General features: G+C 40.9%; 1 protein-coding gene across 1 annotated transcript in view; it reads right to left on the bottom strand.

Annotated features, from left to right (window-relative positions):
- Positions 1 to 1,397: 1,397 nt before the first annotated feature.
- The window catches only part of MCM6 (minichromosome maintenance complex component 6), a 37,286-nt gene continuing 16,212 nt past the window's right edge, over positions 1,398 to 22,471 (bottom strand). Inside the window, exons 9-17 of the mRNA XM_017888487.1 lie at positions 21,367 to 21,508; positions 19,962 to 20,069; positions 18,803 to 18,958; positions 14,981 to 15,109; positions 13,601 to 13,762; positions 10,266 to 10,401; positions 8,413 to 8,568; positions 6,724 to 6,863; positions 1,398 to 1,900 (exon numbers count right to left, since the gene is read on the bottom strand). Coding sequence (XP_017743976.1) covers positions 1,784 to 1,900; positions 6,724 to 6,863; positions 8,413 to 8,568; positions 10,266 to 10,401; positions 13,601 to 13,762; positions 14,981 to 15,109; positions 18,803 to 18,958; positions 19,962 to 20,069; positions 21,367 to 21,508 — 1,246 coding nt within the window. The 3' untranslated portion in view covers positions 1,398 to 1,783. The remainder of the gene's footprint in view (positions 1,901 to 6,723; positions 6,864 to 8,412; positions 8,569 to 10,265; positions 10,402 to 13,600; positions 13,763 to 14,980; positions 15,110 to 18,802; positions 18,959 to 19,961; positions 20,070 to 21,366; positions 21,509 to 22,471) is intronic.

Genomic DNA, 22,471 nt, shown 5'->3' with positions numbered 1-22,471 from the left:
TAGAGATACTTCAATTTCAAAACATCTAGGTCTACCTCAATTTTGTCTGTGGGTATCCCACAGTGTAGCTGTACCACAGCTTATGTAGTAATTTCCTTATTGATGGGTGTCTGTTGGGATTTGGTTAAAAATGTATTAATAGATCGGTTGACAGTTTATGGCATTCAAATCTTTCCATTCTATAATGTCTATCCACTTATCTTAAATATTTGTCTAATTTTCTTCACAAAGGTCTCATATGTGATCCATTATCCATTAACCACCTCATCTCCCTGACAAGTACCACATGGAGAAACTGAATGTGTGGAAACATAAGGACACATATTCAGATGTGGAAAAAGGGGATATGCAGTAATTATCTCACCTTTTCTGGAGCCCCACTCTCATTAAGGGCAGGACTGGGAGTGGACGCATTTGCCAAAAATGAATGTATCTTTCCTGGACGTAAAATTTCCTTTAGTAAATAGTCAAATTAAAGTTCAAGTTCCAGTCATATTGTTTCAAGATCTCTGCACCCCATTTTCCTTATGAAGTCAGTGCAGGGAGATGCTCTTCCTAATACAAGTGGGAGAGGGCTTCTTTTTGCTGTCTCCTAAATTTTCACAATGCTCCGCCTGGTGTTTGTGCTATGCTAGTATCCCTATCACTCCCCCAACAGGAAGTCTGAGATCCTGTACCCCAGAGCTTCCTCATCACAGTGTCAAGGGCCCTCCTCCCACCCTCATTAAAAACATGCTTGACAGCTTATACCCTGCATCTGCTATGTAACTTCTCTATCCATTTCCAGGCCCCCTCCAACTCACCCCATCCTTTTCAAGTCAGCAGAAAGTGAAGTTACTATTTATAAGCTCACCATATAGAACATGGAACTACTACATTTCCCTAATTGGCCCTGCAGGTCCCAGATATGCCATCTGTTGTTAAAAGCTGCAACACAGGAACTGCTCCATCTCATGAACATACTGATCATAGCTAAGTCTCAGGAACTGTTAGTATCATAAATGGTAATAACATTTCCTGGAAGACCATAAAATTTGAGGATAGCTTATAATATAGCAAATGACCTACTTCCCCTAAAAAATCAATTTGAAAACAATCCTGAGAAATTACCCTTAGGACACAGAAGTAAAAGAAATTAAAGAGTAATTTTAAAAAGTACAATAAACTTTTAATTTTTATAAACTGAAAAAAAAAAAAATTGGAATTAACCTTGGAGTCATCTCCAAGGCCTCTAGCTTTGATATGAATTCTCTAATGACTCCTTCTCATAGAAACCTAATCCATAATGCCACAGTTCTACCCCTTCACTCCAGATTAAGCAAACAGGGAAAGACTCACATTCAGAAGTAGATGGAAGCAATAATCAGGGTACAGTAGAAGGAAATCCAATGGACAACTTCAGAACAAGTTATTTTATTTTGAAGAATAAAAGCAGTAGCTGGCAATTGAAAAAAAGTTATTTGCTCAATAAGACAGCATATACCTTCAAAGTAGTGGGCCTTTTCTTACACATGAAAACAAAGGTATTGGTTATAGAGACCACACATTATTTGGTTCCAACTTCACTGGGACAGGAAACACACCAAAGTGCTGAAGCCTGTGTTGGTATAAAACCTGTGATGAATGTGACACACAGGACCATCAACTCAATTCTTGTTTCTGAAAACAAATCTTGAAGCATCACTTCCAGAAGCATTTCTGTCCCTAGCAGAGTTCCAGTCAGGCTCCAGGCCACGAGGTGGTGTGCCACAGTTCCTCAGCTCTGTTCAGTTACTTCACTATCTCAATCTTCAAGCAAGTAGTTAGGGTTAACTACCAAGTAGGGATCTTCTTCATAGCTCTCACTTCCCTCTGTGGAGCCTTTCAATCCAGCCTGGGTGAGCTCAATTAGAACATGATCCTGTGAAACACAAATATTTGTCCTCAGGTTTCAAGCAGTATTATACCAATGTCCAGATATAAGACTTGACCCTTCTTCTGAGTGTTTGCTATCAACATTTTCTTTCATTTCCCAACTAGAAACTCCTAGGAAAAGGACTACACTTTGTTCAAAAATCACTATCAGTGCTCTGCTAAACCCTGTTCCTAGTAGGATGCTGACCTTTTCATACCATAAACCCCTTGTGGAAAATTAAGCAATACTTAAATATATTACATCAAATGCTTGTAAATATAACTTAAAAAAAGGAAGCAATGCTTCAATTTTAAGGTTAAACAATTCTGCAAAATCTTCTAATTAACTGGAAGTCTGTTTCATACTTAATATCGTTCAGCAATTTTTAATTACTGACCACTGAACTTTTCATATACCACCATTTCATAGAGTTAGGAGAAAATCTATAAAGAAAATTCATCTGAAAAATTTTTCACTCTGAATAAAAAAAAGGTAGAACATGCCATCTGGCTTAAAATCTTGATGACAAGGCCGGGCGTGGTGGCTCAAGCCTGTAATCCCAGCACTTTGGGAGGCCGAGATGGGCGGATCACGAGGTCAGGAGATCGAGACCATCCTGGCTAACAAGGTGAAACCCCGTCTCTACTAAAAAATACAAAAAACTAGCTGGGCGAGGTGGCGGGCGCCTGTAATCCCAGCTACTGGGGAGGCTGAGGCAGGAGAATGGCGTGAGCCCGGGAGGCGGAGCTTGCAGTGAGCCGAGATCCGGCCACTGCACTCCAGCCTGGGTGACAGAGCGAGACTCCGTCTCAAAAAAAAAATCTTGATGACAGATTTTAAGCCCATGATATAATTATAGGTCAGTCCAAAATGTCCACAAATGAGAAGAGCTCCTAGCCAAGCCCATAGAAAGGAACTCAGCAAATTGTGATTTGATCTTAAGAAGTTTGGCAAAGCTCCACAGTATAAATGCTGATGCCACTAAGGGGGACTGGACACTTTTTTAAAAATTGCCCTTTCAAATCTACTCCTGAAGTTGGACTGGACACTTTCAAGCACTCACTCTATGTGTTAACATACCTTCACAGGAGGCATATCTGATCAGCACAGTATAAGCTCTCTAGTTTTCTGTAGCAAATTAGTTCAGGTGGTAAGCCAAATTTTAAAAGGTAATCCAGGCCAGGCGCAGCAGCTCATGCCTGTAATTCTAGCACTTTGGGAGGCTGAGGCAGATGGATCACCTGAGGTCAGGAGTTTGAGACCAGCCAGGCCTACATGGTGAAACCCCGTCTCTACAAAAATTAGCTGGGTGTGGTGGCGGGCGCCTGTAACCCTAGCTACTCTGGAGGCTGAGATAAGAGAGTCACTTGAGACCAGGCACAGTGGCTCAAGCCTGTAACCCCAGCACTTTGGGAGGCCGAGACGGGCGGATCACGAGGTCAGGAGATCGAGACCACCCTGGCTAACATGGTGAAACCCCATCTCTACTAAAAAATACAAAAAAAAAAAAAAAAAAAAAAAAAAAAACTAGCCAGACGAGGTGGCAGGCGCCTGTAGTCCCATCTACTCGGGAGGCTGAGGCAGGAGAATAGTGTAAACCCGGGAGGCGGAGCTTGCAGTGAGCTGAGATCTGGCCACTGCACTCCAGCCTGGGCGACGGAGCAAGACTCCATTTTAGAAAAAAAAGAGAGTCACTTGAACCCAGAAGGTGGAGGTTGCGGCGAGCTGAGATCATGCTACTGCACTCCAGTCTGGGCAACAGAGCAAGACTTTGTCTCAAACAAATAAATAAGTAAGTAAGTAAGTAATTCAAGTTTAGATCAGTTAGCTTCACAGTGTGTTCCAAAGTCCTGAAGTAGATTCCTTGCCTGAGTCGTTTTACTTTATGCTGATCCCAAGGAGCACATAGACATGTCCTGCCACCAGAAAAGCAACTCTGGACCCTGATCTGAGTAGCTGTTCTTACATCTCCCTACTCCCCAACAATCACACACTGATCTACCTTCACAGTAAGACGGTTTTTCAGAAGACACAACCCCAATACATGACCACTATAATATTTACATAGTGAGCACTGTGAATTGGCACAACAGTTAAATCTCTGCCGCAAAATAGGAAAATTTAATCATTCAACATATATTTGATCCTGCTATGTGCCAGGCACCACTGTAGCTCCTGGGGCAAAGTCTCTACCCTCACAGAGCTTATATTCTATAAGAGAGACAAACTAACCACTTAAATAAAGAATATACTGCTGGGCCATGTTAAACATTATGAAGAAATACAAGGCAGGGTGACAGCAAGAACAGAAGGCTATTATTTTGGCAGGCTAGCAAGAAAGGCTTCTTTGAAGAGGTAACATTTGAGCAGACACTGGAGAGGAGGAGGATGTCTAGGGAAAAAGACAAAGGGTGAGTACAAAGGCCCTCATATCTAGTGTGTCTAGGGAACAATGCCAGTGTCACTGGGGTGGAATGGGCAAGGGGAAGACTGCTGTGAAATGAGGTGAATTCATTGTATATAGTTCTGCAGGCCATGACAAGGAGGCTGAATTTCATTCTTACATGAGAGAAGCACTGGAAGGGAGGGCAGTAAAACAATCTGATTTATATTTTAAAAGACTTATCTGGGCTGGGCGCGGTGGCTCAAGCCTGTAATCCCAGCACTTTGGGAGGCCNCTTTGAAGAGGTAACATTTGAGCAGACACTGGAGAGGAGGAGGATGTCTAGGGAAAAAGACAAAGGGTGAGTACAAAGGCCCTCATATCTAGTGTGTCTAGGGAACAATGCCAGTGTCACTGGGGTGGAATGGGCAAGGGGAAGACTGCTGTGAAATGAGGTGAATTCATTGTATATAGTTCTGCAGGCCATGACAAGGAGGCTGAATTTCATTCTTACATGAGAGAAGCACTGGAAGGGAGGGCAGTAAAACAATCTGATTTATATTTTAAAAAGACTTATCTGGGCTGGGCGCGGTGGCTCAAGCCTGTAATCCCAGCACTTTGGGAGGCCGAGAAGGGCGGATCACAAGGTCAGGAGATCGAGACCATCCTGGCTAACATGGTGAAACCCTGTCTCTACTAAAAAATACAAAAAACCTAGCCGGGCTAGGTGGCGGGCGCCTGTAGTCCCAGCTACTCGGGAGGCTGAGGCAGGAGAATGGCTTGAACCCGGGAGGCGGAGCTTGCAGTGAGCCGAGATTGCGCCACTGCACTCCAGCCTGGGCGACAGAGCGAGACTCCGTCTCAAAAAAAAAAAAAAAAAAAAAAAAAGACTTATCTGGCTGCTGAGCAAGACGCCAGTACAAAAAAAGGACAATTATGAGGCTCCTGCAACAGTCCATGCCTGGTGGCTTGGGTGGGCTGGTGAAGGCAGTAAAAAGAGAATAGAAAACATACACACACTGAAGGTAGGGGTCAGCGGATTTGCTGCTGAAGAGGAGTTGTGAGAGGAGAATGGAATCAAGGAGTCAAAGATAATTTCAAAGCGTTTGGCCTATAGCAACTGAGTAAGAACAAGACTGTTTTTGAACACATTAAGCACGAGATGCCTGTTAAATGCTCTCCGTAGGCAACCAGCTCTACACATCTGGAGTTTACAGGAGTGGTGAGAGCTGGTGACATAAATGTGGAAGTCATCAGTAGATGGGTAAATTCATAAAACCAAATGAGGTCACTTAGGTAATGAATGTAAGCAATCTGCAAGTAAAGTAAGAAGAGAAAGATTCAGGCCAGGCACGGTGGCTCACACCTCTAATCCCAGCAGTTTGGGAGGCCAAGGTGGGTGTATTGCCTGAGGTTAGGAGTTCTAGATCAGCCTGGCCAACATTGCAAAACCCTGTCTCTACTGGAAAAAAAACAAAACAAAAAAAACAAAACCCCACAAAAATTAGCTGGGCATGGTGGCAGTCTCCTGTAATCCTAGCTACTTGGGAGGATGAGACAGGAGAATCACTTGAACCCGGGAGGCAGAGGCTGCTGAGAGCTGTGCCATTGCACTCCAGTCTGTGCAACAAGAGCGAAACTCCGTCTCAAAAAAAAGATAGATTCAGGGAACGAGACTAAGAGAGAATAACCGGTGAGAAAGAAGCCCCAGGAGGATATAGTGACTCAGAACCAAGTTAAGAAGACAGTATTTTTAGGAGTGATCAACTGTGACAAAGCTATGGACAGGCTGAGTACTGCGAATGGCCAGCTGACAGGAGTGGAGAGAAGGCATGCGATGGTCCTGTGAGACAGTGAGGCAAAGAGCTGACCAGGGAAAAGGAATTGCACTGGGCAGTGCTGTCATGAGGTTGATGAGACAATAAGAACCGTCCACTTGAGACTTCTGGTCATCAATTTAAATAAGACTGGGCTCACAATTGTATGCTTTTCTCCAGATAATTTCAGCTGCTCAGAAAAGGATACAAGAAAAAAAAAGTTATATTTAACCTAGTTTGAGGTTTCACCAAATAAGTAAGACAGAAGATTTACTATTGGGTTGGGTAAGGTGGGAACTAAGAATGTGAGGAAAATGAAACATAGGGAGTAGGTGACAGCAGTACGACCAAGGGCAAATGGGAGGGTGGGAAACAAGCTTAAAACACCTAACTAGTAAGACCTCAATCCCACCTTCTGAGACTTCACCTAAATTCTGCTTGTTTCAGCAGAGGAAATAAGTCATTTACCTGCTGTTAATTCTCCCTTATTTTACAACTCATACTTCTGACTATACTCCAATGATTCAAAACAAACAAAGGTCAAAAAAAATTTCACTAGTGAACCTGCAGATACAGGGCATGAACTTCCTCCCTCCCTGATACCAGAACAAGCGCACTTCTGCACCTACATAGTGTGTGAGTCGATGAATAACTTTCTCTATGATTCTTTTTTTATTTATAAGTTCTTCTTCAGAGTCTATCTCTGATTCGATTTCCTTCAAGTACCAGTTAACAAGCTCGCTCCTCTTTAATGCTGACTCGTCCTCTTCTGCAACAAAAAAAAAAACACATTTAAATTAACCTAGCAAATTGTACTGTCAGTCCTTGGTTAAATTTCTGCCACATATACAACAAGATAATGTACAGATTAGATAAACATCAAGCTGTCCGAAAGTACATCTGCTGACATAAAGTCCGCAATGTTCTAGCATAAGCCTGAAATAACAAGTCGTATCACTTGTATTAAAGCATGCCTTCCTTTATCCATAAGGAGAGAAACCTAATAAAATAGATTATAAGAAATACGTTTCTTAAAGCTATTAAGATTTCAAAGTATGAAGGTTTTTTCTTCATCTTCCTATGCTTTACCACCTCTGAGAATGTTTGCCAACAGAAACTAAAAGCATAAATTAGGAATGAAGCAATAGCAAGCAAAAATTCTGAAATATAACAACTTTTCCTCTGTAGAAAGGGTAAGGCTTTATGGAACTGGAGTTTAAGTAAAATTCATGAGTATTCACTCAAAATAAAAAATTACCTGTTTATTTTAGCAAGGTTCATCTTACTAACTGAACTGCCTGCTTCTTTTAACAAGTCCAACGTCTACCAGACTTTTAGAAAGTCCTGGTAGAACTGTCAACACATAGGAAATGTTTGGACCTGGATAACATTAACTATCATAAAACTCAACTTCTGCTATGTTTAAAACTTAGCTGTATGCGGGAGAAAAGAATAATGACATATAACATGAATCAAAAACACCCTGAGTTCCCAAATCATTTTGTGCAAGATGGGAATGAGGACAAAAGCTGAGGTGTCCTAGTGGCCACTTTGTTGCCTTCTCTCCTACTGGTCTCAAGTTCCCAAGGGAACAAGGGCAGAAACGACAATCTCTTGTTCTCTTCTTTCACAGCAGAGCAAATACTGTGATGACAAAATGTTCCAGGAAGCCGGCACAAGCCATCCTTGGGGCTTTTAATCAAGAATTATCTGATGCTTAACTATCAAGTAGAAGTTTAGGTTCAACATCTTGAATTCGTAATTTTTCCTTCCGCTTTGTAGTTAACTATAGGGTGATAAAACTTTGAATAGCATGGTAAAGCAGTTAAGGGTAGGAAGCGTACTAGTGTCCAGATGCCACACTTTACTAATAACTAGATGAGGATTTTACCCCATTTCTAGTCTACATTGGCCTTTTGATAGTACAGATTTCTGGGTTCAATTAATTACTGTTAAAATATACCCTAAGGGTCCAGCTGTTTTAAACAGGACCATTGTAAGGGAATAGTAATTTTGCATTTGTAAAAACATTTGTATGTGCTGCTTCATATGTTATCGGGTCCCAAAATCATTAAAATAGGCTTAGAATGTTAAAAAGAAGGACCTACAAACCTCTGCCTGACAATAAGCTCGTGAAGAAATGTTCAGGCTGGCAGGTATGCTGATACTCCACAAATTTACTTTGCTAAAGTGAGTTTATCTAACAACTTATCCTTTCTTCCAACAGAACAACACGAAGTTTGGCAATCACAAGTGGCCTATGTGAACAGAGCTTACAGAAGTGACCGAGCATGTAAGCAGTACCAGGTAAGCCTCACCTTCTTCCACCTTTCTGAGGTGAAGCACAATAAGGTTAGAGATTCGGCAGTACTCAGAGAAGCCCAGCCTTAAGGAGGCTTTCGGAGCAGACTCTTGATTTATGTCTTCACTGTAGCCGTTGATCCCATTCACAGGAGCAGGACTGTCAGCATGACCTAAGTGAAAATTGACCACCTGAATCTTATTTTTGTGCCCCTAACATCTCCTTGTCAAGTATTTACAAATATACTACTTATATTTAATACTGATTTTTTCACTTTTAAAAATTATTATTATTTTGTTTGTTTTAGAGACAGGGTCTTGCTATGTTGCCGAGGCTCATCTCGAACTACTGGGTTCAAGTGATCTTCCTGCCTTGGTCTCCCAAAGTGCTGGGATTACAGGCATGGGCCACCACACCCAGCCTTAATACTAATTTTAACACAAGCATACATTCCCACATGATCTCCTGCCAAGAAATAAAAATGAAAAATGAAATAAACTGGCTAGGTGCAGTGGCTCACGCCTGTAATGCCAGCACTTTGTGAGGCCAAGGCGGGCAGATCACCTGAGGTCAGGAGTTCGAGACCAGCCTGGCCAACATGGTGAAATCCTGTCTATACTAAAAATACAAAAATTCGCTGGGCGTGGTGGTGGGTGCCTGTAATCCCAGCTACTCAGAAGGCTGAGGCAGGAGAACAGATTGAACACGGGAAGCAAAGGTTGCAGTGAGATGAGACTGCACCATTGTACTCCAGCCTGGGCAACAAAAGCAAAACTCCATCTCAAAAAAAAAAAAAAAAAAAAAAAAAAAAAAAAAAACAAAACAAAACAAAAAAACAAACAAAAAAAAACAACCAAGCATACAGTTATAGAGAGTATATAATAACTTTCAAATAAATTAGAAGCAAATGTATAAACTCTACTAGTAAAGACAAAAACTAACTTGGGAGGAATGTGAGGGATCAGATATAAAGATTTCACAATCTGAAAGTCCACTTGCAGTATTATATACAAAATAAAAAATTCTACCAGCGCGGGCAATATGGCGAGATCCTGTCTCTACAAAAAATTTTCAAAAAATTAGCCAGAAGTGGTGGCATGGGCATATAGTCCCAGCTATTAGAGAGGCTGAGGGAGAAGGACTGCTTGAGCCCAGGAAGTTAAGGCTGCAGTGCCACGAGTGTGCCAAGGCATTCCAGCCTGGGTGACAGAATGAGACTCCATCTCAAAATAAATAAAATTTCTAGTATTTTCTGTTCTAATGTGATTTAAACAATGTTTTAATTCAGAAGCAAAACAACAATACAAATTAGGGTAAAACCCAGGGGATTTATGTCTATTATCACCATTTTGGTGCCTTTTATTTTAGTCTCTCAAATATATATATATATATATATTTTGAGACAGAGTCTCGCTCTGTCACCCAGGCTGGAGTGCAGTGGCGCGTCTCAGCTCACTGCAACCTCCGCCTCCCGGGTTCAAGAGATTCTCCTGCCTCAGCCTCCCAAGTAGCTGGGACTACAGGCAGCCTCTACCACGCACAGCTAATTTTTGTATTTTTAGTAGAGATGGGGTTTCACCATATTGGCCAGGGTGTTCTCAAACTCCTGACCCTGTGATCCGCCTGCCTTAGCCTCCCAAAGTGCTGGGATTATAGGTGAGAGCCACTGCACTGGCCAAGTATATATATATATATCAACTATTTAATTTCATTTTAACTTATAAACAGTTAATAGAATTCAGTATCTGCTTTTTCCTTTTTGCTACCATAGACTTCATTAACCATCAGCAGGTGTACTTCTACCACATGACATCTCAGAAAATGTTTTGGTCCCTAACTCCAAAACAGTCATATGAACAAGTATCTCACCATTGATGCCACCAGCACCCTCATCTACCTCCATCTGGATCTCTTCCTCTTGATCTAGATTGACATCAGGTGTTTCCACACGGATGATTGATTTATTCAGTAACCGGAAAGCTTCCTTCACATGTTTAGGTTGGACCTAAACCAATAATGATGAAGTAATTCAGTTACTTTTCTTGATATACCAAACAGATTTTCTCCCAATGAAATCACAGTAGTATGTATTTTGGTTTTCTCACAAACACACACACTCTCAGTGTTGCTTTGCTTTTCTCACAAACACCCTCTCTCATTCTCTCTCTTACATACACAGAGACAGCACTAAAAATTCACCAGAATGGCTAAAATGACTGACAATATCAAGTGTTGACAAGAAGGTAGAACAACTCTCATTCACAGCAGGTGAAAACAGAAATTGACACAACTGTTTGGCAGAAAAACATGCATTAACCTGTGACCCAACAATTCCACTCCTAAGTATGTACTTGTAGAAATACAAACATATATACATATCATATGAACCCAAAAACACATACATCCCATAAGAACTAGGCCAGGCATGGTGGCTCACGTCTATAATCCCAGGACTTTGGGAGGCAGAGGCAGGCAGATCACCTGAGGTTGGGAGTTAGAGAACAAGCCTGACCAACATGAAGAAACCCAATCTCTACTTAAAAATACAAAAAATTAGCTGGGCATGGTGGCGCATGCCTGTAATCCCAGCTACTTGGGAGGCTGAGACAGAAGAATCACTTGAACCCGGGAGGCAGAGGTTGCACTGAGACGAGATTGCGTCACTGCACTTCAGCCTGGGTGACAGAGCGAGACTCCATCTCAAAAACAAAACAAAAAAACAACCAGCAATGAAACCGGACAGAAAATGAAATGGAAAAAAAGGCTACTTCCAGTACCAACAAAAATGATAAAATATCAAGAAATAAATTCAGTAAGAAATGTCGAAAAACATATGAAGAAGTTTAAAACACTACTGAGTGAAACAAAAGACTTAAGTGGAAAGGTGTCTGTGGTATTTGTGGTAATCAGAACTGTTCACAAATGTTTGCTCTTCTCATTCTGGGCACCTGGTAGGAAGGCATTTCCCTATCCACTTGAACTTAGGGGCGGCCATGTTAATTTCTCTGGCGAATGAAATGTGAGTATGTGCCATTTCTGGATAGAAGGTGGAGAAAGCACGTGGCTCACCACCTTCTCTTCCCTGCTTTCTGTCATCAAAAAAGCATATACCAAGTTCAAGCCTTTATATCAGCCTGAATCTCTGAGTAACTTGACAAGGTGAGTCCCCTGATGACCTAATGGATGTGTAGCAAAGCAAAAAAATTGTTTTATGCAACTGAGATTTTATAGTAGTACAACCTAACCTATTCTAAGTGCTATCCTATTGAATAGGAAAAATCATAAAGATGTTTTCAATTCTTCAAGTTAATATAAATTGAATGTTACACTGATAAAAAATACCAGGTTTTTCTTTAAAACAGAGCAAGCTGATTTCTAAGTTCCCAACAGCTGAAAGAGAACAACACGCTGGAACTAGCCCTACCTTTAAACTACAAAGCCCCATAGATTAAAACATCATGGTACTAATGTAAGAGGAGCTGATAAGACTCAACGAAACAGAACAGAAAGTACAAAAGGAAATCCTAACACACACAAGAATATATAATTAAGGCATGCCGAACCAGTGTCAAAAAGATGGATTGTTCAATAAATGGTGATGGAACAACTAGAAAACTAGCTAGGAAAATAATGGGAGAATTTTTTATAATCTTAGAGTGAGAAAGGCCTTTCTAACAAAATAATTTTTTTAACGGATAAAGATTATGAACATAAAAAGAGACAGAAATAGCTCTTAAATATATGCAAAGATACTAAATTTCATTCAGAAAATGTTTGTGTGTATAATTTATGTGCATATATTTTAATATCATGTGAATTTGCTATCTATTTAAAGACTAATTTTAAAATAGAACAAAATAAAATAAATTAGAGACTGCCCTAAGACACATATCAGTTTCATGAAACTCATTTCAGGACCTATCACAATGAAAAAAAAAAAGTACAAAATGTTAGCATGTTTTTAGAATGACCTTGTCCCAGGGTATCTGGCCTATCCAAATTCTGCACACCCTTCAGTAACTGGGTTTAAATGTCGGCCCCTCCGAGTCCTCTTCCTCCTAAAGTAATTCATCTCATCTGCTTGTGATGCTCTATTATATTCTCCCTCTCATTGGTTTTTTTTTTTCTTTCCAACCTTTATTTTAGGTTCAGGGGTACACACACAGGTTTGTTACATAGGTAAACTGTGTGTCATGGGGATTTGGTATAGAGATTATTTGATCACCCACTCTCTCTCATTTTTTACATACTTAATTAAATACATGTCTCCTTCCCACCAGATTAGCAGCAATGGAAGGTAGGGGCTCTCATTCATTATTTGTCCCCTACAGGTGTTCCCTAAATATTAGGTGAATCAAAGAATATTAAATAACTTAGTGCGAAAGTACTTCGTCAACAGTAAAGTACAATATCAAAGAATTTGAAAATTTAGGGGAAAAACGTCAAAAAATTAACCTGTGGGATAAAAGTAGTGATTGAAGTCAGAACAGTGGTTACTTCAGGGGAAGAGGGCTAAGACTGAAAAGAGGCAGGGGGAACTTTCTGAACTTATGGAAATGTTTTGGATCTTGAGCTGGGTATTCATAAGGATGTATGTGAAACAACTCATCATTCTGTAAAAAAAAAAAAAAGCCAAACCCCCTTTCCAAAGAAAACCTTCCGTCAAACCTATTAATAAAACTAGGAAAACGCAGGGCTGCTTTGGTTGAAGCGAAGATGGGACGCTTGATTGCCCTTTCGTACTACTCCCCTTTTACCCCATTAATACCCACTGACCTATCCTCGTGGAACGCAGGGCTCAAAGAACAATCTAAAAATCAAACATTATACAAATGCAACCTAAGGAGGAGAGTTCCTCTGAGGCCAGGGGCTACATTATCTTATCTGTATTGCCAGCGCAGAGGCCTACTAATACCTTGTGGGGTCTAAGTACATTTTTCCTGAATGAAAGGTATTAAATGGTAACTTATGTCTTTATGCACTCTATAACCTATGACGTGATCATCTCCGTCTAACAACTACACTCAAATGCTTAACAAGCTTTTAATAGGGAAGAATTCCATGGTCTTGTGAGCACTCGACAGTTACATAAAAATATATTTGCAGCGAATTCTAGTACGTCCCATACCAAAGATTAAAAACATGCCTACAAGGCAGCAAATCTGTTTATCTCTGCTCTCATCATATCAAAGTGACTCTGATACCTCATCACAGCAGTGCATCCGAGCCATAGCTTCAGAGAGACGAATCATGCTCTCAAGCTGTCGCACTGTAATCCTCCATGAAGACTTGGTCACTCCAGAACCATCTCTCTGGCGGAGATGTTTATATTGTTCCACAATGAAGTCCTCTGACTCTTTGGAAATCTGTTTCAGATCATCACTCAAGTTAGAGAAACATTTCTATTTGATGAGTGCTACGGTAAATGTGAGTTTAAGAGCCTTCCAGGTGGAAACATTTAGGGAACTGAGAGGGTTGACACTTGGAGAAGCCAGTGACGATAAATTACTATTGTAATGTCTTTCAAAAGAGATTAATAATAAGTAGGCTTGTGAATTCCACGTTACTAATTTTATGAACATGAAAAAAAGCTTAGTATTTAAGCAAATGACCATTTCTAAAAGCTGCTTAACAAGTTGAAGCAATGGAACAAGACGTAATGTCTTTTACACCTCAGGATGTCAATGCTCATTAAACAAATTAATGCTCAGTATTTGAGGCTCAATTAACTCATGCTGTCTTTGGGGGAAAAAAAAGCTGTTTCAATAAACTTTATATCTAAAGGATACTCAGCTTTTCAGAGCAAAGAATTCAGCATATTAAGGAAGCATGCCAAGGTTACACAGGGATCAGTATATCAGTATGCAGTCATGGAGAACAGATGCTCTTTTTTACACAAGAATCACCCATAACCCTTAAATGATTAAATTTCTTCTGGGACAGTGACAGCCAACCACAATCTCATGAATAATCAAGTGAAGATGATAAATGATCAATACCTAGTAACACCTTCCAGAAGTCAAGCTGGCCAACAGTGTAAAAATCTCAACCAGAATGAAATTTTTTTTTTTTCCTTTTCATACCCTATTTTGGGAAAATGCCAAGCATTTGGGGGTTTATGTCCAGGTAGGAATCCTGGGTCCACGATGGAGTCAGACCAATACAATACATCAATCACTGTGAAACAGTAATTCGTATTTATCATAATGGCCTAGAGGAATCCAATGTTTCCCTCAAAGAAAAATTCAACTATTGATTTAGGCACATAAACAATTTTAAGGTTCTTAGTAATGTTTGAAATAAAAGAATGTTCTAGACTATCCAGTTATCCAAAACTCTTCCGCTATAAAAATCTTATTACCACCAAACGAATAATGGAATTATTCAGAATTTTTTTTAAAGTTCCCTTTCTCAGCCTTCTCTGAAAAAACAAATTGCTGTTCCAGGAAAAAGAAAAAAAAAAGTTGTAAAATTTAGGAACTAAGGTAGATGACAGGTTCAGTTAATTTCCATATAATACACTTATTTAAATTCCACTTCAATATACCCATTATACCTTATCCCAGTACAAAAGGGTAGGTTACCTTGGGTTTAAACTGTCTTGCAAAGAGAAGATATCTTCTGATATCATCGAGGGAATAGACTCGATCAATTGATTCCTCAATTCTTGAATGCAAATCTACTATGCGCCTGGCAATGGCATAATCTGTAACCTAATTCAAAACAAGAAAATCACTTTGATAGTCACAGCAATATCTTCTCCAGACTATCCCAGGCAATAAGAAATGATTTATAGCCAAAAACAAGCTCTAATATGCCACTTACAGAAGTATTAATGGGTACCAAGTTTCTGATGAAAGTTTGGGAACAGATGGATTTAAAATCAAACTTTTAAATGTATACCATTGCCCCACTCTAAAACTATACCTGAAGGAATGGCTTTAAAAACAGTAGGGTAAAGCGCAGTGGCTCACACTTGTAATCCCAACACCTTGGGAGATTGATGTGAGAGGACAGCTTGAGGCCAAGAGTTTGAGACCAGTGTGGGAAACAAAGTGAGACCCTCCCTGTCTCTACAAAAAATAAAAAACAAAAAAATTAGCTGGGCATGGTAGTGCACATGTGTAATCCCAGCTACTCAGGTGGCTGAGGCAGGAGGATCACTTGAGCCCAGGAGGCTGAAGGTGCAGTGAAGCCATGATTGCACCACTGCACTCCGGCCTGGGCAACAGAGCAAGCCTTGTCTCAAAACAAAACAACAAAATAGCAAAACTAACATTTATAGGGCCCTCAGTGTATGAGACACTGTTGTCTTAAGCAGGTCTTAGAAAAATTAACTTATGCAATCCTCACAAAAACCTTATTAGGTAAATGATATTATCCCCATTTTATACATGGGCAAATTGAGGCCTAGAAGGTTAAGTAATTTATCCAAGGTCACAGTTAAGTAGTGGAGCCAGTATTTGAATAGTCTAGCTTCAGAGACTGTGCTCTTAGCCACTAAATTTTGAAGATATTCATCCCAGAATATTGAAAAAAAAAAAAAAAAAAAAAAAAAAAAAGACCCCACAATATGCAACTTGGTCTGAAATGGTTCAGGGAAAAAGTGTGCAGATATATAGAGACAGTAAGTAATAAAGCAAACAGGGTAATGTTAATATGTGAATCAGGTAAAGGTTATATGGGTGTTCTATGCACTTTTCCATTTCTTGCAACTTTTCTATAAGTTTGAAATCATTTCTAATTAAAAAGTGGTTTGCGCGGAATAGTGGCTCATGCCTGTAATCCTAGTACTTTGAGAGGCCAAGGCTGGTGGACAGCTTGAGCTCAGGAGTTCAAGACCAGACCGGGCAACATGGCAAAACTCTGTCTCTACAAAAAATACAAAACTTAGCTAGGCATGGTGGCCTGCACCTGCAGCTGCTCAGGAGGCTTAGGTGGGAGGGTGGCTTGAGCCCAGGAGGCAGAGGTTGCAGTGAACTGAGATCACGCCACTGCACTCTGGCCTGGGCAACAGAGCCAGACCCTGTCTCAAAATAAATAACTACGGCTGGGCGCAGTGGCTCACACCTGTAATCTCAGTACTTTGGGAGGCCGAGGCAGGGGGATCACCTGAGGTCAGAAGTTCGAGACCAGCCTGGCCAACATAGTGAAACCCCGTCTCTACTAAAAATACAAAAATTAGCCAGGCATGGTGGCGCACACCTGTGATCCCAGCTACTCAGGAGGCTGAGGCAGGAGAATTACTTGAACCTGAGAGGTGGAGGCTGTAGTGGGCTGAGACTGCAACACTGCACTCCAGACTGGGTAACAGAGTGAGACTCCATCTCAAAAAAAAGAAAGAAAGAAAAGAAAAGAAAGAGAGAGAGAGAAAGAAAGGAAGGAAGGAAGGAAGGGAAAAGAAAAGAAAAGAAAGGAAGAAAGAAAAGAAAAGAAAAAAAAGGCTTTTTGGCCAGGTACGGTGGCACATGCCTATAATCCCAACACTTTGAGAAGCTGAGGTGGGCGGATTGGTTGAGCTCAGGAGTTAGAGGCCAGCCTGGGGAACATGGCAAAATCCTGTTTCTACAAAAAATTCAAAAGCTAGCCAGGCACAATGGTGCACACGTGTAGTCCCAGCTACTCGGGAGGCTGAGATGGGAGGACTGCATTAGCCCAGGAGGTTGAGGTTGCAGTGAGCCATGATTGCACCACTGCAGGAAAGAGTAGGACCCTGTTTCAAAAACAAAACAAGCCGGGCGTGGTGGCTCACGCCTGTAATCCCAGCTACCCGGGAGGCTGAGGCAGAAGAATCACTTGAACCCAGGAGGTGGAGGTTGCAGTGAGCCAAGATCATGCCACTGCACTCCAGCCTGGGCAACAGAGCAAGACTCTGTCACAAAACAAAACAAAACTAAACAAAACAGTTTTTAAAAAATCTCGAATGTTTTAAAGGTTTATAACTTGATCTGCTACTAAAGCTACTTTAATGAATCATGTATGAAAATCAGACAACTCAATTATCTGGTGATTAAATATGTCTCTGTATTGTGAAGGGAAAAAAACTGAACCAAACCAAACCAAACCAGGTGTGATGGTGCAGGCCTATAATCTTAGTTACTCAGGAGGCTGAGGTGGTAAGGTAGTTTGAGGCCAAATTCAAGACCAACACGGGTCTTGAACTTGTTGCTGTTGCTACAAAAAGATGAAAAAATTAACCAGGCGTGGTAGTATACACCTGTAGTCTCAGCTACTTGGGAGGCCGAGACAGGAAGATCACTGGAACCCAGGAGATTGAGGTTGCAATGAGCTAGGGTTGTGGCACTGCCTGGGTGACAGAGTAAGACTTTGTCTTTAAAAAACAAATAAATAAAAATTCAAGCCCTCCAAACACAAAATGGAAGGTTGCTTTTATTTAGATAATATTTAAAGTTCCACTGTAATAAAGAGTTGTGTATTGTACCCAATAAAATGTAGAACCTCCATGCTCAGTGATTTAAAAAGTACGGCCTAAAATATTAGTTCCTACAAACTGTCATTTTATAGTTCTGTGGGTATCTGAGGTGCATTGTTAAATATTTAAGTACAAATAACTCTAATAATTAAACTAACGTATCAGAATCCAAGTAAATCTACATTTTTTCACTCAATCTTAAAAGTAAGAAAAAAAGGTAAAATATATTCAGCAACTTGATAGGAAAAAATACGAAGATAAATGACTCATGATTTAACAAAAAAGAAGAAAAGAAATTTCTTTGGCATCCCAGTTTTTTTCAAGGTGACTGAAAAATAAAATCAACAAAACAAAAAATCAACAAAACAAAAAATCATATAAAAATCTTAAGAGTTTGGTTGGGGCCCAGCACAGTGGCTCACACCTATAATCCCAACACTTTGGGAGGCTGAGGTAGGTGTGGATCACTGGAGGCCAGGAGTTCAAGACCAGCCTGACCAACATGGTGAGACCCTGTCTGTACTAAAAATATAAAAATTAGCCAGGCGTGGTGTTACATGCCTGTAATCCCAGCTACTTGGGAGGCTGAGACTCAAGAATCACTTGAACCTGGAAGGTGGAGGTTGCAGTAGGCCAAGACTGCGCCACTGCACTCCAGCCCAGTCTCCAGTGAGAGGCTGTTTAAAAAAAAAAAAAAAAAGTGTGGTTGGAAGTTAACTGTAACTTGTTTCCTTTTGAGAAATAGTAACAAAACCTGAACACTTAATACTCTTTAACACAATTAAGTGGAAGCGGCAATTCAAATGACTTTATTTTGAGTTGCTTACTAAACCCTTTGCCCGATCCTGTGCCACCCTGAGGGAAATCAAAGGCTGGGGCACACACATGCACCAGCTGTTGAGCAGTGTATCTTCCAGCCTTGTCTCACTCGATTACTCAAACTGGAAATAAAAAAGGAAGCTCATGGGGTTACCTCATTACATTCATCCACAAGGATAAAGAAGAGATCGAATCGGGACATGATGGGAGCTGACAAATTTATATTCTGTTTCAATGATTTTGATCTGTCATAGTGTCCACTGATTGGGTTTGCTGCTGCCAAAATGGACGTCCGGGCGTTCAGAGTAGCCTGACCACAAAATAAAGAATCTTAACAGGTTTAAATAGACATCAGCCAATAAATATGTAACAAAATGTTCAATCTCACCCATAATTAACTAAACGCAAACCAAAATAATGATATCCTTTTTCACATCAACAGGAACTCCTATGTGATTTTGGTGATGTGCACACCGTTGAAGATATCAATTTGTCAGAAATTTCTTTTATAGCCAAATATAAGAGGATGCTGTGTTCAAGGATGCTTACTACAATTTTGTCATACAAAACACTAAAAATGAACCAAATGTCACTCAACAGGAGTCTAAAGAATCAAGCTGTGGTTATATACAATTGAATATGGGAAAGTAATAAAAATCTAAAGTTGATCTAATATGTTCTGGTAAAAGATTGCCAAAATAAAACTGTGAAGTTAAACCAGCAGGAATGAAACTGTCGGTATTATGCTTATTTATGTACAAAATATTCCTAAAAGGGGCACAAACTCAATAGATCCCTATTTTTCTTCCTCCTGAAATTCCTTTTTATCCATTAGATACTACTAAGCATCTACTGTTGCTGGGAGTTGCAGGGAAAGAGTTGTCTTTTCAATTTACAATTCTGTACTGCTTAAAATCTACTTGAATCTGTAGCTTTTAAAGTTTAGATTCTCCCTAGTATTGGTTATACTATCATACTTATTTTCATTTAAATTATCTGTTAATATAAATAATTATATACATATATATAATCCATCTGTTGATCTTTCGTTATTTTTGTTATAATTGGAGCATGCTTCGTCAAAGAAAATGAAGCTTTGTTCATGGACATTTTCCTCTACTATCACAGCAATACATTTACACAATACTCTAAACAACATTTATAGTTTGAATACATAATTCTCAGGGCTGTATTTTCCATTTTAATGAACAGCATTAAAGTTGAAGTAATGAATTTTACCCAGGTGAATTTCTCTAGTACTACATTAATCAACAAGGCTATGGACAATGCAGTAGAACAGTAGATACACATACCTTCACTCCTGCTTTAGTGATAGATATGGTCTGCTGTTCCATAGCTTCATGAATAGCAACTTGATCCCGCACGTCCATCTTATCAAATTCATCAATACAACACACACCCTGTAACCAAACAAATCAAGCCTAAGAAGCTGTCTTTCAAGCTGGATGCATGGCTCACACCTGTAATCCCAGCACTTTGGGAGGCCGAGGCAGGAAGAATGCTTAATTAAGGCCAGGCATTTGAGGTTACGGTGAGCTATGATTGCCACCGTACTCCCAAGTTGGGTGACAGAGTGAGACCCTGTCTCTTAAAAAACCACAATGGCCAGGTGTGGTGGCTCACGCCTGTAATCCCAGCACTTTGGAAGGCTGAGGTGGGCGGATCATGAGGTCAGGAGTTCGAGACCAGCCTGGCCAACATGGTGAAACCCCGTCTTTACTGAAAATACAAAAATTAGTCAGGTGTGGTGGCGTACACCTGTAATCCCAGCTACTCGGGAGGCTGAGGCAGGTGGAATTGCTTGAACCCATGAGGCAGAGGTTGCAGTAAGCCAAGATTGTACCACTGCACTCCAGCCTGGGCAACAGAGCGAGACTTCATCTTGAAAAAATAACAACAGTCTTTCAGATGGAAAATTACAAGTAAACTCACTAAGTCTGCTACTGCAGGGACTCTTCTATTCTCCTAACTAGTAGAAGACAGGTAAGTGAAGATTCTTAACTCCCTTTTCTAAGGAAGATAATTCAACAGATCCTAAAGCTACAAAGAATCATACAATTGACTTAAAACTAAGAGCATAACTAAAAATATACACTTCCTGTACTTTCACTCAACATCAAAACCTTTTGTCAACTCCAGGATTGATTTTATACCTACAACTTGTACACATCTACTGATCTAAACTAGTCACAGCAAACACACATGCTCAGGACATGCTGATCAATTATCACAATTTTAAATTCTAGATAAAGAAAACTATGAATTATTTACTAAAGAATGCTGGGGTTTTTTGTTTTGTGTTTTTTTAGACAGTCTCGCTCTGTCGCCCAGGCTGGAGTACAGTGGTGCAATCTCGGCTCACAGAAGCCTCCACCTCCCGGGCTCAGTGATCCTCCCACCTCAGCCTCTTGAGTAACTGGGACCACAGGCACCCGCCACCATGCCCAGCTAATTTTTGCATTTTTAGTAGAGAACATGGGGTTTCGCCATGTTGGCCAGGCTGGTCTCAAACTCCTGACCTCAGGTGATCCACCCACCTCGGCCTCCCAAAGTACTGGGACTATAGGTGTGAGCCAACGCACCCAGCTGAGAATGCTGTTTTTAAGGACATCTTTTTAACGGTTAACTTATAGGCCTTTACTGATAGGGTAGGGGTATTCTGACTTCTTTATACTGAAGAGTGTAAAATGTTCTTACATTATCAGCCAACATCAAAGCTCCAGCCTCAATGACAAACTCATGAGATTCTTCATCTCTCACAACAGCTGCTGTTAAGCCAGCAGCACTGGACGCTTTGCCACTGGTGTAGACAGCTCTGGGGCTGAACTCCTCCACGTGCCTGTTCAAGGTTATCATACAAAGACTCATTAATATGTCACTATACAGCACCCTTCCCATGAAAACCAGCGGAAGAGTTTAAATCGCTGAAAGAACATCTGAGAGTGGCATTAAGCTTAAGCAATTCATAAAGACACATGCACAGACTAAATGGGAAGGCTCATCTCCTTCGACTTTTCTTCTTTTTTTTTTTTTTTGAGACAGAGTCTTGCTCTGTCACCAAACGAGTGCAGTGTCACGATCTCAGCTAACTGCAACCTCCACCTCCCAGATTCAAGCGATTCTCGTGCCTCAGCCTCCCAAGTAAGTGGGATTACAGGCATGCGCCATCACGCCTGGCTAATTTTTGTATTTTCAGAGTTAATACCTGATAAAAATATCAATTTTTTTTTTAATTGAGACAGAGTCTTGCTCTGTCGCCAAGGCTGGAGGAGTGCAGTGGTGCGATCTCAGCTCACTGCAACCTTTGCTACTTGGGTTCAAGCGATTCTCCTGCCTCAGCCTCCCAAGTTGCTGGGATCACAGGTGTGCGCCACTACGCTTGGCTAATTTTTTTTTTTTTTTGTTTGAGACGGAGTCTCGCTCTGTCGCCCAGGCTGGAGTGCAGTGGCCAGATCTCAGCTCACTGCAAGCTCCGCCTCCCGGGTTTATGCCATTCTCCTGCCTCAGCCTCCCGAGTAGCTGGGACTACAGGCGCCCGCCACCTCGCCCGGCTAGTTTTTTGTATTTTAGTAGAGACGGGGTTTCACCGTGTTAGCCAGGATGGTCTCGATCTCCTGACCTCGTGATCCGCCCGTCTCGGCCTCCCAAAGTGCTGGGATTACAGGCTTGAGCCACCACGCCCGGCCGCTTGGCTAATTTTTGTATTTTTAGTAGAGATGGGGTTTCACCATGTTGGCCAGGCTGGTCTCGAACTCCTGACCTCAGGTGATCCGCCTACTTCGGCCTCCCGAAGTGCTGGGAT

The sequence above is a fragment of the Rhinopithecus bieti genome, unplaced genomic scaffold (genome assembly GCF_001698545.2).
Source record: "Rhinopithecus bieti isolate Rb0 unplaced genomic scaffold, ASM169854v2 scaffold_15296, whole genome shotgun sequence".
In the NCBI taxonomy this organism is placed as follows: Eukaryota; Metazoa; Chordata; class Mammalia; order Primates; family Cercopithecidae; genus Rhinopithecus; species Rhinopithecus bieti.
Note: the sequence above shows the minus strand (reverse complement) of the source record. Positions and strands in the feature narration are given on the sequence as shown.